This window comes from Somniosus microcephalus, chromosome 16 (assembly GCF_052327205.1).
Source record: "Somniosus microcephalus isolate GS21.2 chromosome 16, FLI_Smic_1.0, whole genome shotgun sequence".
Lineage (NCBI taxonomy): Eukaryota > Metazoa > Chordata > Chondrichthyes > Squaliformes > Somniosidae > Somniosus > Somniosus microcephalus.
The window spans coordinates 46,766,033-46,784,514 of record NC_141002.1 but is presented as its reverse complement, the minus strand read 5'-3'; the positions used below and the strand labels follow the sequence as shown (position 1 = coordinate 46,784,514).

The window sequence follows — 18,482 nt, the reverse complement described above, 5'->3', positions numbered from 1 at the left end:
ATTTGAATGTCAAGTCTCTCGGCGAGATAGTTATAATGAAGATTCTAGAGGAGCAGGGCAACTCGGACAGCAACTTCTTCATTTCCGCATTTAATTGCGCATATGCGGTCACCAGAAGTTGCTGTCCGATTTACTCTTTAATAATGGTGAGCGTTGATAGCCTCACTATTATTGCTACAGCAAATTCCTGTGAGTCCACTACTAAAATCAAATTGAAATACATAAGTACGAGTGCATGATGCCATGTTGTTTCGTGTCCTACATCATTAATACCTTGATCATGTTTAATTTACATCACGCTACCTTCACTGTGCTCATTACACACATTGTACACTAGTACGAAGAGTCAAAATGAATATCACAAAAAATAACGATTCAATATATATTATGTGTGGAAGTAAGTTGGAGGGCATAATTCAATATTGGGATTCCAGTGATATTTATAAACTGCTAATGTCACTTTCCCAATTTATAACGTTATTAAAAGAGGTTGATTGAAGTACTTCCATATGACTCACTGCTAAATACCTATTCATTAAGTTCATTACAAAGTAATCACTTTGGTAACCAGTGGCTCAAAATTGCCAAAAACAAACCACAAATGTATAAAATTTAGAATAAGGAAGGCCTTTTTGTTATTCCAATATTTATGACAGGAGCATTTAATCTGTGCCCAGAATTACATTTCATCTCTCTTTACTCTGCTTCAAAGTGCAAAGATACTGGAGCTGAAGGTTTGTCATCAGCCAAGTGTGAAGTGGGTATCCCTTGTCTCCTAGCAGACACCCCTTAAGTGTGATTGTGGTACAAACACATCAGGGAGCTTGGACTGCTGCAGAACAAAAGCATCATGGCACCTCCCCGGAAATCTTGTGTACACCTGCAGAAATATATTTTTGTCGTTGCACACTGATGGAGTGGAAGCCCTTGCAGTTCACGAATACCCCTGGTTGATCGGAGGGCGCGCGTATTGCCATGTGTGTGCAGTCGATGACGCCCTGCATCTGTGGGAAGCCAGCCAGAGCCACAAACCCGAGCACCCACTCATTCTGACTGGCATCATCGCAGGCGAAGTTCACATAATTGCTGGCCCTGGCAAACAAGCCATCAGTCACCTGTCTTATGCATTTGTGGGCCGCTGACTAGGAGATCTTGGATATGTCTCCGTCAGAGTCCTGGAAGGATCCGGAGGCAAAAAAGTTGAGGGTGGTGGTCACTTTGACAGCCACTGGTAATGCGTGGCCACCAGGTCCAGCAGGGAGAAGGTCTGCTTCTAGGAGGCTGCAGATATCTGCCACCAACTGACGCGACAACCTGAGCCTCCAGAAGCACCGTTCCAACATATCAAGGAAACTCAGCCTCTGTCTGTACACCCTGTGTCATAGTGCCTCCTGCGAGTTACACCTCTCTGCTATTCCCCTCTCTGATGTCCAGCTCCAGGACTCTCAACACCAAGCTGCTGTTGCTGCTGGTGATATTGCTCCTCGTCAGAGGTCCAAAACCTCCAAAGTGTAGAAAATAAACTCTCAGCAAAAGTAATGTGAACAAACCCTTTCCCACTAGTAGGTAAGAAAGCAGCTGTGAGTAGTGAGTATCTATTGCAGTATTTCCATGAGTTTTAATCAGCCCCCTCAATTGCCGTGCCTCTAGCCAAGCTGTTCCAGTGCAGCTACAACACTGCATCTCCCCGACAAAGTGAAAAACTGCCGAGGTATGTCCTGTCCACAAAAGCAGGACAAATCAAATCCGGCCAATTACTGCCCCATCAGCATACTCTCAATCATCAGCAAAGTGATGGAAAGTGTCATCGGCAGTGCTATCAAGCGCCATTTACTCACCAATAACCTGCACACCGATACTCAGTTTGGGTTCCCCCAGGACCATTTGGCTCCAGACCTCAATACAGCCATGGTCCAAACATGGATAAAAGAGCTGAATTCCAGAGTTGAGATGAGAGTGACTGCCCTTGACATCAAAGCAGCAGTTGACCAAGTGTGGCACCAAGGAGCCCTCGTAAAATTGAAGTCAATAGGGATCGGGGGAAAACGTTGCACTGGCTGCAGTCATATCTAGCATAAAGGAAGATGGTTGTGCTGGTTGGAGGTCAATCATCTCAGCCCCCGGACATAGCTGCAACAGTTCCTTAGGGCAGTGTTCTAGGCCCAACTATCTTCAGCTGCTTCATCAATTACCTTACCTCCATTATAGGGTCAGAAATAGGGCTGTTTGCTGATGATTGCAGTGTTCAGCTCCATTCACAATTCCTCAGATATTGAATTGTCTGTGCATGCATGCAGCAAGACCTGGACAACATTCAGACTTGGGCTGATAAGTGGCAAGTAACATTTGCACCACACAAGTGCCTGGCAATGACCATCTCCAACAAGAGAGTCTAATCACCTCCCCTTGACATTCAATGGCATTACCATTATTGAATACCCCACCATCAATATCCTGTGGCAATAAGAGCAGGCCAGAGGCTGGGTATTGTGAGGTGAATGACTTACCTCCCAACTCCCCAAAGCCTTTCCACCACCTACAAGACACAAGTCAGTAGTTTGATGGAATACTCTCCACTTGCCTGGATGGGTGCAACATCAACAACACTCAAGAAGCTCGACAGCATCCAGGACAAAGCAGTCCGCTTGATCGGCGCCCTATCCACCATCTTAAACATTCACTTCCTTCAACATGGCTGCAGTGTGTACCATCTACAAGGTACACTGCAGCAACTCGCCAAGGCTTCTTTGATAACACCTCCCAAACCCACGACCTCTACCACCTAAAAGGACAAGGGCAGCAGGAGCATGGGAACACCACCCCTCCAAGTCACACACCATCCTGACTTGGACATATATTGGCATTCCTTCATTATCACTGGGTCAAAATCCTAGAACTCCCTCCCTAACAGCACTGTGGGAGTACCTTCACCACACGGACTGCAGTGGTTCAATAAGGCGGCTCACCACCATCTTCTCAAGGGCAACTAGGGATGGACAATAAATGCTGGCATTGCCAGTGATGCCCACATCCAGAGAATGAATAAATTTAAAAAAACAAATTTAAAAAGTGCTCTGAGCATCTTACTTTTATGGGAGTTGCTCACACTGCCCTATATCTACTCATACAATATCATAATCTGGGGGTGTAACAATAGGACCTTATGACCCGAACAGGATATTGATGCCTTTCACATGTGTACTTCTTCAATCTCTCTGAAGGCATACTGAGCAAACAATTGGTGCAATGAGGCTGGATATGAATTGTTAAGCTATTTTGTTTCACAGTGAGTGAATATACAGGACACAGTTATGATCAAATACACTAATTTGATACACAGAATAACCTATCTTTACACAATATAAAATAAAGAGCACACTATGCTCCCCCACATTAGTGGGTCATCTCACTTGACTTAAACAGGATAATTTCTGACTATTCTCTTCTGCACTGCAAGCTTCCCACAGTCTTTTGCTGTCTTACTACCTTGCAGCAATCTGTTTATAAATCGTCTACCTGTCTCTGTGTGTTTTATCTCTTACTGTTCTCAGCCAGAAAAGGTTAGCCTGACAGACCTGCTGCTGAATACCTGGGACCAGCAACTCCAAATACAATGAGTGTGAGGCATTTATCGATTTACTAAAACAAGCTAACAAACAGCTTAGTACAGGTACACTATCCCTTATCCGAAAGCCTTGGGACCAGCTGAGTTTCGGTTTTTGGAATTTTTCGGATTTCAGAAGGTATTATTATAAGACTGGGAAATTTGTATTTAATATAAATTGTAAAAGTTCAGGCTACCTCTTGCGACTGTTCCGTGTCTCATTCCCCTTCCTGCTTCTCTGGAAAGCCGGCTATCGGCTGACTCCTACTAAGCTGGCCCGCAAATCAGGTCGGGGGTCGGGTGGGGGGGGGGGAGAAAAATAATATCGGACGGGCCGTGGTTCAGGTCGGGGGGGTCCGGGGGGGGGGGCGGGGGGGAGAAAAGAATATCGGACGGGCCGCGGTTCGGGTCGGGTCGGGAGAAAATAATATTGGTCGGGTCGGGGGGGAGAAAAGAATATCGGACGGGCCGCTGCAGCTATCGGACGGGCCGCTGTATTGTTGGGTTCACTCTCCCAGTACCTCCTTCACACTGCCCAGCTCGGCCTGCAATCTCCTACCCAGGAGGGAACTCTGTGACCCTCTGCCCTGCTCAGCGTAAGTCGTGTGCCACTCTGGTCATGTCGTGCGCACGACTTACGCTGAACAAAAAAACTTTCGGTTTTTAGAGGTTTTCGGAAGTTCGGATAAAGGATAGTCTACCTGTATATACAGTCGATGAGGAAACTACATTAAAGCCAACTCATTAGCACCTTAACTACCTGTCATCTTCGTCTCCTTTTCTAATGTGTGAATAAACTATGTGTCATGAATCTTACCATTCATGTAGAAATGACTCATGAGATAACACTGGGCGGCCAGCTGGTGGCGCCGTCCAAGGAAAGTATAAATACTCGGGCGTGGGCCCAGCTTGCTCAGGGCGTTTTTGTAACCAGGAACTAGTGATGTAACTAGAGCTCATGGTTGTGAAACAATTGATTAAAGCCTTGTTTTATACTCAGACCAAGTGTTTAGTAGTTTTCTTACGTCACTATGCTTTAAAACATCAAATTTAAATTAACTCTTTTTCCAAATCCTTTGTGAAAAAAAATGGTCAAAAAGATCCTGAAACATCTCGGATGGTTACCAAATCAGGTCCATCCAGCAGCTAAACATTGTATCCAATTAGTTTCCAACATTGTTATTACATATGTGGCACAAAAGTCTGTGCATTTTTAATAGAATGAAAAAACTTGCATTTATATAGTATTTTTTACATCTTTGGTCCCAAAGCACTTCACAACCAATAAATTACTTTTTGAAGGGTAATTACTGTTGTCATGTGAGCAAATGCGGAAGCCAATTTGTACACTGCAAGTTTACATGAACTGCAAGGAGAGTGATGACCAACTTATCTGTTTTGGTGGTGTTGGCTGAGAATTAGATGTTCGCCAGGGCATCAGCAGTACTCTCCTGCTCTTCCTTGAATAATGCCATGGGATCTTTTGTATCCATCTGAATAGGGCCTTGGTTTAACATTCCATCAGAGGATAAGACATCCAACAATGTAGCACTCCTTCAGTACTGCACTGAAATGTCAGCCCAAATTATGTGTTTAACTCCTGGAGTGGGGCTTGAATCCCCAACCTTCTGACTCAGAGGCAAGAGTGCTACCACTGAGCCAAGCTGATATTTAAACCCACAATTAATGCTAATGACAACCATGATTTAAGGAAATGATTATCATTTCAAATGAAGAACAAAAATGCTGTTTATTACTGGACTATAAAAATATATGGTTTAAATAAAATAGCCGATTCTTAAGTATACCAGCTACCAATTTCCTTACCTGTTCCATTAAATAAGCAGGTTTTGTGCATTTTGCCCATGAAGAGTTCTAATCCTATAATGGCGTAGATGATAATTACAAACAGCACCAACAAAGCAATGTGTAGCAATGGGACCATGGCCTTGATGATTGAATTTAACACCACCTGGAGGCCTGAAAACACAAATAAGAGTTTTTTTTAAAAAAAGAGAATATGATAATCATCATTTTTAAATGGTTGAAAGTGAGTAACTCATAAAAGGCTAATTTTATTTTTTGAATTTGAACGTATTCAGTTAATTCTATGTATGACTCTTCCCAATCAAATTTCCAAATTGAAAATGTAAGTTATCTTAATATTTACACTTCCTAGTACTTGGACAAAAGGGGAATGAATTATGTGATGGTTTTTAATGAGGCTTGTTTGAAAAAAAGTGATGTGATTACAATATATACAGGTTTATTTTATGAATTTTGATTAAAAATAATACTTAACATGACAACAGTGCTAAAAAGTACCTTAGAAAATACAAAAACCCCAAAACACCTGGACCTGGCCGGGGTGGGGGGAAGTGGGGGTGGTAGAGATACTGGAATTTAGGGTGACACTAGGTATGTTAACATTCTGCCTCATTTAGACTGGCCCTTTAAATTACGTAGGCTAATCTTCTGCCTCCCTACATCAAGGGAGCATATCAGGGGGAGTTCCCAGGCTTCCCTGGAAAATTCCACCCCTAGTGCCCTTAAAACATCTCTGCAGAATACATGCCAGCTGAAAGCTGACACGAGTCCTTTTCAGTGTTTCTGAAAGGCCCCAAATGCTTACGAGTATAAGGTAATCAATCCTGGAAGGATTTAGGGCGGGTTCTCTGGCCTGGGGTGAGGTGGGTGGTGTGGATTCTCAAGGATATTAGGACCAAAAATGTCAAATTATTTATATTTTTGATGAAACTTATTTTTAAACTCAAGATAAAAAAAGTGTAAAAAATACATTTTAACATGCATGGTACCCAATTTCAAAACCTACTCACAAAAATATGCTTTGATTCTCTGAGAATTTATGTCACTGCAACAGATTACTTATATGAAAGAAAAAATAACTGAGTGTCTCATAAAGCCTTACATCTCACTTTTGTATCCCGAGGTCCCATATCACCCTAAACATATTATTATATCAGCCTAACAGTAATATTTTGTTGAGTGTATACTTTGAATGTTGGGCAGAAGATTAAAGGGACTGATCCCACAAGAATAAGACAGACATACGGTCAGGACTATGCGAGTCTCCCACACATCAAAATAAGGGGCCAGTTGAATCAAAAGTAGGTCCACAGCAGACCTTTCAGGATGCCTCCACAATTACTGTATTCAGTAGTGTACTTTATAGGTATAATAATAGAGCAGAAATATCATGGCATACTTGTTCACATATCACAAGCGATAGGTACAGCAGCACAGCACATTAAAGATGCAGAACCTCCTCATTATTTTCAATATAGATAGAACATATTACCTTAAACTGCAGTCACTGTTTACTTTCACAATGTAGAGTTTCCACATAAGTAGCGCTATTGAGGAATAGTCCTTAAAAATTACAAAAGAAGCATAAAGGTTGGCCTTAAGGAAGGAAAGACTGGATCAAAGCTTGGTGAACCTATACTGCTCCAGCTAGCTACTCATCATCCTCCACTTTGTCCTCCTCCTCTTTTCTCATGGTTTATTACTGATCATCTTTCACAAATCCATACTTACCATTGTGATACTGATGTTGTGCAACACACAGCGCAACTCTAGCATTTTGCCACCTCTCTTCAGTATACTGTAGGACAGCACCTGTGGTCAAACACTGGAACCATTTGTAGGGTTTGAAAATCCACAACCACGTTTTATTGGAGCCCTCTAAGGGCAAGGTGACCAAAATTGGATTGCCCTATACAGTTTAAAACCAACATTTTCGGCCAATGCAGTGGTCCCGAAAAGCAGGCTGGGATATCTGAATACAGGGGACTGTGGCTCAGAAGCGAGCCATAGATGTCGGCCAATCGAAACAAAGTGCATTCTCAAAGGCCAATCAGGGGACTGAGTCGGGCCTGAAGCAAGGAAATCCCCGGCCAATGGGGACTACCCGGCCCAGGTTTGAATATGTGACTCACCCCTAATCGAGCTATGAGTACAGGCCATCATCACCTTAATCAACTCGGACTAGGGACAATAGTTTTGGGATCACTACAGTTAAGAGGTGGCCCAAAATAATCAAGTCCCAGGACTGACACAATGGGACAGCAGACTTGGAGGAGCCGATGTGCACTCAAAACAATACCCCTGCCCTCACACTTGTAAACACCAATTTAATTGGGCGCGAAGAGGCCGAAATGGAATTGGGTATAAAATACAGAACCAAGAGATTATTAGGTGACCAGAAGAAAGAGCAGGAGAGCGAGTTAAGAAGCTGAGGGAGAGACGAGCTGGGGCGGACTACCATCTAAAGAACTCCAACCACGCTGATGAGAAGATCCACCATCAGGCCCCAGACTCAATCGGCATACTGAAAGTTTACTCCGCTACCAGACGGCGCAACATCACCACAAGAAACCGCACCGTATACCGACTCCCGTCCCGGGGACATCAACAAGAAGACACCAACGACCGTAGTGGCTGTGGAAGACGGCATTCACTCCCGCTATTTCGGGAGCCTTTTCCATCAAGCACAAACCAACCAACAACAGCAACAACCCAACAACCGCACTCAAAGTAGGCTGTGAGTATAATCCAAGGGCCTGCAACTGTCAGTCTAGTCTAGGTAGGAAAGTGGGTTGGTGGGATTGGACTTGGTAAAGTTAAAACAGTGTAAAACATTTTCGTTATGTCCGTTCTCTCCCATATTTTATTTATAGTTATAGAGTGTGTGTGTTTATTACGTTTGTGGTAGAACCAAATAAAATTGGTTGTCACCTGTTTTTTCCAAGGACTACTTGTCTCCGAGTGTCTATTTAAAGTGCATCATTCTCCATCCAAATTCTGGAGTTAGAACCAGATAGGGGCATTAGGGCGCTTCGAACCCGCCAAACAAGGGAACAGCAGGCTAGGGAAAAAGAGAGAGGACTATAGGAGCCCTTGGGCTCAGGAGTACCCCGCAGATTAGGTATAAACTGTGCGGGTTGTCACCGTATTCTAGTCCTCCTCTATAAGCTGTTGTTCTCTATCTCCTTAGAGGGTGTTTAGTGACACCCGACCTGCAGGCTAACATAAGCTGCAAGGGTATAAAGGAGACAGAGGCCCAATACATTAACAGGCACTAAAGACCCCTGTAATTGGGCAGAGCAACACCCCCTACACAATGGAGACCGCGGCAGGACTCCAGTGGGTGAATGAATGCACGACCTCGGAAACAGTGGTTTTTGGTAAATCTAAGATGGAGAAGAGAATCTCCGCCTATGCTATTTCCAAGGTAAACTTCACAAAGGAATGGGTACAGAACCTAAGCAGGGTGCCACGGCCCGTGGACACGGCGGCCCAGTGGACGGCAGGATCAAAGCATAATAAGAAAACAGAAAAGGCAATTTGGCTCATATGTCTGACAAGGCAGGTCCGGGCATTGGACTGCGAGATAGCCAGGCTTAGCGAGGAGCTGCGAGAGGCGCTGCTCACCTCAAAAGTTAGGGAGGCTACAGGGCAGAGGATCATGTTAGAGCTGTTTGAGGAAAGGGAAATAAGGGCCAAAGAGGAGGAAGCCTCCCGCAGCCAGCAACAGTACCTGCAGGGGCAGGTGACCGAGGCTAAGGCTGGGGAGCGCAAGGTTAAGAAGTTGAACGTGACTTATGCGCAGAAAATCAAAGCGCTGGAAGGCCAGCTGAAAGATTTGCAGGCGGCATATAGAGTTAACTGCAAGGAGGGTTTTGAGAAAACAGATCACGGGCCTTGCAGAGAACGGGTTCAGTCGCTGCTCTAATCTCTTGCCCAGGCGAAGGGCACGATCTGTTTGTTAGAGCCAAAGAGGGCTGACAACAGATCGGAGTATTGGGGAATAGTAGAGGACCCGGCTGGGAAGGACAGCCAACCGCTTCCCGAAGCACCGGTAGGTCCGGTTGAGCCACGGGAGGATACAAGGGTGCAGACCAGGGAGCCCACAGGGCGGGGGACCGGACAGGGAGGTCCGGCCCAGCCCAAGGGGTATGGGTCACCCACAGAAGGAGTTGGGTCTGTAGGATCGGAATCCGAGGCAGAGGAAGAGGAGGTAGAGGAAATAGGGACCCCAGCTACGGAGTCTGCGGCGGGACCTATGTGTCCAGTGGTCCAGAAAAAGTATGGGCCTCCACATGGGGCACAGGCCCGTGGGCCACTGGACAGTGAGTTTGTAGTCCCGCATGCAGCTCCAGCTCTGAAGGCCATGATTGCACATATCCCCACGCTCACCAGAGGGGGGGAGATCCATCTGTACATTTCTCTAACATCGCGCAGGCGGTGGAAATGAACAATTGTGACGACCAAGAAGCAGTAAAGATGCTGCTATTCTCAATAGAGGGGAGGGTGTACCAGGCCCTCCCAACAGCCTGTAGAACGGGGCAGGTTACCCCAGAGCGGTTACAACGGGCCATCTTAGAAGCCCTGGGGTGTAACGATGGGAACCCCCTTGACAGGCTCAACAAGACCAGCCAGTTACCTGGGGAAGCCCCGCAGGTATACTTGGACAGGCTGTGGACGGTGTACCGTGCAGCCTGTGGCAATATCCTGGATAGAAGGGCTCTTACAGCGGACCAGCGTGAAGCGTGGTTCCGGATGATTATCGCAAACAGTCTGCCCTGTATTAAGACCCAGGCAGATCTCTGGTTCAACCCCAGAGACCCTAACCTCACCTAAGAGGCAGTGGCGGAAAGGATGTCGGTTACCTAGCGTAACGGGGAAACCCCAGATGAAAAGCTGGATAAACCCACAAAGGGGCGAGTGCACGAAGTGCACTCAAACCCTAATCCAAAAAGGGAATGGTATCAGGAGGGCAAGCACCCGTCCGTTAAGAGGGGAGTGTGTTACGGGTGTGGGAAGCCCGGCCACTACCGAAGTAGTTGTAGGAGCAATCCACCCCAGGCGCAGGAAGGAAGGAACCCTCCCGCGACTGCCCAGTCCGGAGGAAAGAAAGGACAGGCAAACGAAGTTTTTGAAAACGCAGTGGTAGCACCCCGACAGCTGATGGCAGGGACGGGACGCATAGATGTAGCCGTAGGAAAGGAAATCCCCACGGCGCCACAACCACAGGAACAATGACTAGAGCCCACGTAGCCTGTTTACTTGTGCCCACTAGATTATGACTCATGGGGTAGACCGTGGGTGAAGATGGAGGTAGAGGGAGCACGGGGTACCTACCTGTTGGACACAGGTGCCTCCAGCACCATCGTCCATGCGGAGGATCCGGGGGCTTCACCTCTATCCAGCGGGGTGCCCTATGAACTAGTGGGATTCACGGGGAATGAGAAGACAGGGTAGTTCTCACTCCCACTTACGCTTCAGTTAGGCGCACTTACTGCGAAGTGGAAGTGTGTCCTGATGAAGTGGGAGCAGGCTGACAAGGGGATACTGGGGGCTGACTTTGTAATCGCCCACCAGATCCTGGTGGACTTGCGGAACCATTGTCTGTGGGGAACCGTAGACCCGGGGACCAAGAAGGGAGTTATGATGATTGACAAGGTGCAGGATAAGGGGACTCTCTGTACAGTGAAGCCAAAGGGGGGCTACGACCTGGAGCTTCTGGCCAGTGGCACCCCAGCCGAGTACAGGGCCTATGTGCGAGCCAATCTCGCAGCATTTGCCACCCACAAGCACGACTGTGGGAGAGTCACAGGGGTGGAGGTCAGAATAGATGAGGATCCCATATCTAGGCCCCAAAGACAATACAACTTCCCGAGAGAGGCGGAAGCCGATTTAGAGGTGGCGCTGGGTTCGCTAGTCGAGCAGGGTGTTCTGAGGCCCATAGCCACCCACGTAAATTCTCCCCTTTGGCCGATCAGGAAACCGGACAACTCGTGGAGAGCCACGGTGGACTATCGGGTGCTCAATAAGAACATCCCGGCTTGCGCTCCCACGGTGGCGGCAGTTGCAGACCTGATCCGAGAGATCCCTGCTTCCGCCACCACATTTACGGTGCTAGACATTTCAAACGGCTTCTGGTCGATCCCTGTGAGGAGAGGAGACCAATACAAGTTTGCTTTCACGTTCAAGGAGCAACAGTATACTTGGACCTGCCTCCCACAGGGATTCCACAATAGCCCTAGCATCTTCCACCAGTGCATGGCCAATTGTCTAAAGGGTTTCAGCCAGCCTGGACAGCTGGTGCAGTACGTGGACGACCTGCTGCTCTTCACAGAGAGCAGGGAACAACACGGCCCACTGCTGGCTGAGCTGTTGGCTGTGCTGAAAGACGGCGGGTTTAAAATAAACCCCAAGAAGGCCCAGATAGGGTTGAGGGAAGTCAAGTTCCTGGGTTTAACCTTAAGGGCAGGAGAAAGGGGCATTGATGAGGCCCGAAGGCAGACAGTGCATCCTTACTATGCTCCTCTTCTTGAACATGTGTTTATGTTTTTGCTGGGGAAGGACTATGGGGACTACATACCCCTGTCATTAGCCATGTTGAGTATGTAACCCATATTGTCAAGCATCAAACTGACCAACTTGAATTTTCATCTGATGATATTCCTTTCTGTCGATGAACTTTATGAGATCTTGCACAGGTCTTTGAATAGCTATGCACCCTGGGAACGCCATATCTTTCAAAAAAAAATGCTGCGCCTCTCTCCTGCTGCTGCATGCCAGGGCAGATTTTCCTCCACCTTCAGCCTGGGGGACGCTCAGTTCCCAGGCACAGCAAAGAGGAAATGGGAGTAGAAACCAGTTACATCAGAATCTCTGGGCTTCCCTGAATGCAATGTAACTGGGCCTACATCTGAGGTAGGTACAGACCCAGTATGACCATTGTAATAAGGGGGTAGGGTGTTTCCAGCCTTCCTCTTCACTTTCCTCTCATTTCCCCCTTTGGAAACCCAAGCAGAGGGGTTCCTGAAAAAACTTAGTGGTGGAGCTTGTGCCAGGACACTCCACAGATCAGAGGGTCAGTGGGAGCCATGGGGGCTGCCAAAAGATCAATGTTGGCAGCAAGCAAGCCTTTGTTTTCCCCCTTCAAGGTGATCAATGGGCCTTGGAGCCTCCTGGGTATTGCTTTACAGCAGCAGCCAGATGGCCCTGATACAGCTGCCAGGAGTGTAGCTGCAGGTCAGTCCTGCTGCCAATCTCCTGCAATGCCCTGCCAGGGTCTGGGCCTCTGCCAGCAGTGAGCAAATGGCCCAAGACAGAAAAATCATGGGCACCTCTCCCCTTAAAGATGCAGCTCACCTTAGCTATGTGGCTCCTATCGAACATCCAGTGATCCTCTGACATCTGTGACTTGAGTAAAGCAACAGTGAACCTCAAACTTACTGATCCTTGCCAAGTCTCAAGCTGTTACTCAAAAAATTGTTGATTGTTGGTGTCACTTTTACCTCTACTGGAAGCTGGTGTTCCCTGTTGGTTGTAGTTTTGGCTTCAAGAATTCATCTATAAGTTCCTCAGTGAAACACAGATTTCTCACATATTGCTCCTTGGTGAGGTCAAGATAACTTTACCTTCTACCATAGAAACAATGTCTGGGGTATTGCACTTCTATAGCCTCCTATAGCACTTCTCTGCTGCTCATTCTGCTCCTCTTTTTCCAAAATATCCACAAAGTACGACTTGTTGATACACCCTATTGTAGCGTGTTGGGTCATTAGCACTGGCCGTATTTTCCGATCTGGAAAAAATCTACGCACTTACCTGAGGGCTCCTGAGGTGCGTATAGTTCTGATGCTGGGACTCTCCAACTCCAAGTGCACAGGGCCTACGTATCCCAGGGGCGCATGCGGTTCGCAAGCGTCCCTGGGATCACGTGGGCCATGGGGAGCCAATCAAAGAAGGGAATCTCCCTTCATACACTTGACAGATAGGCCTGTCAACTATATGAATGGAAATCAATGAAAAAACATAGTAAAACTTTAAATAAATTTTAAAAAACCATCACCTTTTTAAAATTAGTTGAAATTATAATACATTAAATATTTTAAACAAAAATTTTATTTTTTGAAAAAAACAAACTTTTTTACGGGGCTAAAAATAAACTTATCTTTTTTTTAAAGTATTTTAAAATGATAAATGACTGGAAAAAAAAATTTCTTTTACTTTTTTCAACTCATCCTGGTAAAAGCAGGCCTTACGCCTGCTTTTACCAGGCGTAAGAATTCTAAGGGTTTTCTGCGGGTGGAGGGTCTCCAGAAAGCGGAACTCTCCGCCCACAGAGGCCCTTCTCCAGGGCAGGCGTCCGATCTGTCAAGAGCATTCTTGACAGATTGGAAATGCCGGTTTTCAGCGCATGCGCTGTGCATGCCTGAAACCGGCATTTCCGATGTCCCTACGGGTGGGTACACAGCGCGTACCCACCCGTAGGGATCGGAATATCCGAGCCACTAACTATCAAACATAAATGGGATATCAGAGGTCACAAGTTGTGTGGAAGCAGAAAAATTAAAACTGAAGAAGTTTTGAGGTAAAAACAAAGAAGAGTAGATGGAACTTTTCTCCACATCTAGTCCTTGCTGTGCCAAGCAAAGCTTAATGATACTGGCCAAAAGTTGGAAAAATGTTCCATTCCTCAGCAATGATATCCTTCATTGTGCAAAGCACAAAAATGTGACTTTTTTGTGAATTATGAAACAGATAGTTAGAGAGAAGATTTACCTCATGTTCAATGTGTGCAAAGCTATTTTTTAATGTGACAAAACTATCTTTTAGGAACTTATATAATGGAACCTTCATTACACTCCTTCTGCCATAATGGGAGGGGAGGGGTTGGGGACCCTTTAACTGGTAAAGAATGTAAATTAACAAGATAGTCAAGAGTTCTCAAATTACACAGCTGCTATTAACTTCTGAATGTTACGCCTATTCCAACCCACCTCCTTTGTTCCTGCCAGCAAGATTAGCTGGTGCTACGACAGGTAATCGATCAGTTGATTCAAAGTTCCCCTGCACCCCCGCACTTGACTTCCAGATCCAAGGGAGCTTTCCAAAAAAGCAACCCTGACACTAATCACCAGCCCTCAATTGCAGAAATGAGCATTAAAGGAAATATGAATTCACCTCCAGTGATTCTTTTAGCAGATTCTGCATGGTTGCCCTTAGCGTTAACAGTTAACAGTCAATCAGCTGTAAGTGGGTACCTGAATATATGTTAATTCTTGAGGCTGGCTGTTGACTGACTAGTTGCAACTAGTGTGTTTCTAAAAGGTATATATTAGACGGATATCTCAGAGCTGGGAGAATCTACTAAACCGGGATAACAGGAAATGGTGAGAGTGGTAATTCGGTGCAGAGGGGGAAGGAAGTGCTAAGTACTTTAAACCAAGGAGCAACAGTAAATATATAAATAAAATAATCAGAGTGATTAATTAGATCAAAAGGGTTTTTTTTAAAGAAAAATGATGGAACAGCAGAGACCCATTGCCTGTAAGTCCTATGCCATGTGGGAACTCCAGGATGCTTCATGTGTGCTGGATAACCAAATGCCTCAGTTGCTCAAACTCGAGATCAGGGTTTCTGAACTTGAGGTGCAGCTGGAGTCACTGCAAGGTATACGAGAGGTTGAGAATTTCCTGGAGTGCACATTCCAGGAGGTGGTCGCCCCGCAGCTACAGAAAGGCCAGGAGGATAGTAAGTGGGTGACCATCCAGCAGAGTAGGAAAATGGTACAGGAATCCTCCGGGAGGAAAACACTCTCAAACCGGTTTTCAGTGCTGAATACCAGTGAGGGTGACGACACCTTGCGGGTGTGCAGTCTAGAGCATGTCCACGGCACTGTGGAGCAAATAACTGCATAGGGGGGTACAGCAAAGTGTAGAAATGCAGTGGTCATAGGGGATACGGTAGTCGAGGAATAGACAGACATTTCCGCAACTGCCGATGTGAGTCCGGTATGAAGTATTGCCTCCTTGGTGCCAGGGTAAAGGACATCACAGAGTGTGCACAACATTTTGGGGGAAGGGGAACAGCCAGAAGTCATGGTCCATGTGGGAACCAATGATATAGGTCCCTGTGGGAACCAATGATATAGGAAGGAAGTTTAAAAAGCACGACCTCAAAAGGTTCAACTCACTGAAGCTAGCCCTCCTCTAGTCAAGTATTTTTACACTTGATTGTACCTTGTCCTTTCCCATATCTATTCTAAACCTGATATTAGGATCACTGTTCCCCAAAGGCCCTCCCACTGAAACATGCTCCACTTCCCTCACTTCATTCCCCAGAACTAGATCCAGCACTGCTTCCTGGTTGGACTGAAAACACACTGATCAAGACAGTACTCTTGTACACATTTCAGGAATTCCTCCCCCTCTTTGCCATTTACACAGTTACTATCCCAGTCTACAGTGAGTATAAAAATAGTAGGACAAAACAGGTTAACACATGGCTGGAGAAATGGTGCAAGAGGAAGGGCTTCAGATTCTTGGGGCATTGGGATCAGTTCTAGGACAGGAGGGAACTGTTCAAGGTGGACAGGTTGCACCTCAACAGAGCTGGGACCAATGTCCTCACTGGAAGGTTAACAAGTACGGTGGGGGAGGATTTAAAGAATTTGGGAGGGGGATGGGCACCAGGATGAAACATTAGAGAGGAGAAAAAAGGTGCACAAAGGACTGGAAGAGACAAATAGCTAGAGTAGAGAATAGTTCAGAAATAGGAGGGATCAGTCAAGGGGCAAATGCAAAGCAGTCCAAGATGGGTTTGGAGTGCATGTGTGTGGTAAATAAGGTTGGTGAACTGCAGGCACAAGTCGCTAAATGGGACTATGATATAGTGGCATAACAGAGACCTGGCTCAAAGAAAGGCAGGATTGGGAACTTAATATTCCTGGCTAAAAGGTACTCAGGAAAGATAGGGAAGGAAAAAAGGAGGCAGGGGGCGTGTTGGCAGTATTGAGCAAAGAACTATTACAGCACTGGAGAGGGATGATGTAGTTGACGGGCCAAAGACAGACCCTATTTGGTTAGAATTATAGAACAATAGAGGAGCTATTGCGCTACTGAGTGTATACTATAGGCCACCACGTAGTGGGAAGGTGACGGGGAGCAAATTTGCAGGCAAACTACAGAAAGATGCAAGAACTACAGAGCAGTGATAGTTATCCTAATATAGACTGGGATAGTAACTGTGTAAATGGCAAAGAGGGGGAGGAATTCCTGAAATGTGTACAAGAGTACTGTCTTGATCAGTGTATTTCCAGTCCAACTAGGAAGCAGTGCTGGATCTAGTTCTGGGGAATGAAGTGAGGGAAGTGGAGCATGTTTCAGTGGGAGGGCCTTTGGGGAACAGTGATCCTAATATCATCAGGTTTAGAATAGATATGGGAAAGGACAAGGTACAATCAAGCGTAAAAATACTTGACTAGAGGAGGGCTAACTTCAGTGAGTTGAAAAGGTAGGAAAATTGGTAGGCAAAACAGTAATTGACCAATGGGAGGCCTTCAAAGAGGAGATAGTTCGGGTACAGAGTAGACACATTCCTATGAGGGGGAAAGGAAGGGCATCCAAAGCTAGAGCTCCCTGGATGACTAACATAAACATATAAGACATAAGAACAAAAGAACATAATGTGGCAGAGCCACCAAGGAACTCGTATACGAATGTATATAATTGCCTTTAAATCTGTATTCTTTCGCTGTATGTAAATAGCGTGGCCTCTAAAGGGTTAAGACCGATCGCGATGACGTCATCACGTGGGTCACGTGACGTTCCCAACGGCAGGAAACGTGATGACGTCATGACGTCGGACTGAGGGGCCTCCCCTTCTCAGTCCTCGTGGAGCCAGCATTAAGCAAGCCCCTGTTGATTTGTTCTCCTGCGTTTTTGTTTGTTACTTCCACCAGTTTGCATTAAACATCGTTTTGGTTAGCTGATTGACTTGCTCTCAGTATTTTCGTCAGGAATTTACCAATTCCTACAGTGGTGACCCCGAATCTTCGCGGACGATCTTCACGGAGGAAGCGAGACGCAGTGACATGATGGAAGCAAACGCAGTGGCTTTGAAGCGCCCTCAGTTTTGGGAACAACAGGCGGCCTCCTGGTTCGTGCAAGCAGAGGCTCAGTTCGAACTTCGGAACATAGTGCATGATCAGACCCGTTACCTCTACGTGGTCTCCGCACTCGACAGCTCCACGGCTTCGAGGATCAACAGCCTGCTGGAAAAACCCCCGGCAGGCAGCAAGTACGACACCCTTAAGGCGCAGCTTATCCAGGTATTCGGCCTCACAAAGTCAGAACGCGCACGGCGGTTACTCACGGTGCCCGGATTAGGCGACTCCAAGCCGTCAGAGTTAATGAGCCAGATGCTCACACTCCTTGGTTCAGAACCGCAATGTTTCCTCTTTCGGGAATTGTTCCTGAGCCAATTGCCCGAGCAGGTGCAAGCAGCCCTCGCGAGGTCGGACACTGCGGATTGTGTGGCGCTGGCCGCCGAGGCCGACACAATTTACGCCATCATGCAACAACACTGCGCCGCCACGAGGCATCCCGCCCAGAAGGGCCCCGCCCTGACGCCTCCACCATCTGGTTGGTGTTATTACCACGCCCATTTCGGCCCGAAGGCCAGATGCTGCTGCCCTCCCTGCGGGTTCAAGCCTAAAGCAACGAAGAAACACCAGCACCAACCGTGCGACGGGAACACCGAACCTAAAGTAGGCCCCACAGCCGCGATGGCGATTGGCGATTCCGGGAATATAGGAGTCGTTCGAACAGGCTTGTCCGACCTCCTCTTCGATTGGCTTTTGTTATTAAAGACAATTCTGGTGGGGCGCATGTGGCAGAGCCACCAAGGAACTCTTATACGAATGTATATAATTGCCTTTAAATCTGTATTCTTTCGCTGTATGTAAATAGCGCGGTCTCTAAAGGGTTAAGACCGAACGGGATGATGTCATCACATGGGTCACGTGACGTTCCCAATGGCGGGAAACGTGATGACGTCA

General features: G+C 46.6%; 1 protein-coding gene across 1 annotated transcript in view; it reads right to left on the bottom strand.

Moving 5' to 3' along the window:
* Nucleotides 1–18,482, bottom strand: part of LOC147106123 (voltage-dependent L-type calcium channel subunit alpha-1C-like) — a 531,473-nt gene that overhangs the window by 453,205 nt on the left and 59,786 nt on the right. The window contains exon 3 of the mRNA XM_086008919.1: nt 5,432–5,584. Within this exon, the coding sequence (XP_085865045.1) occupies nt 5,432–5,584 (153 nt within the window). The remainder of the gene's footprint in view (nt 1–5,431; nt 5,585–18,482) is intronic.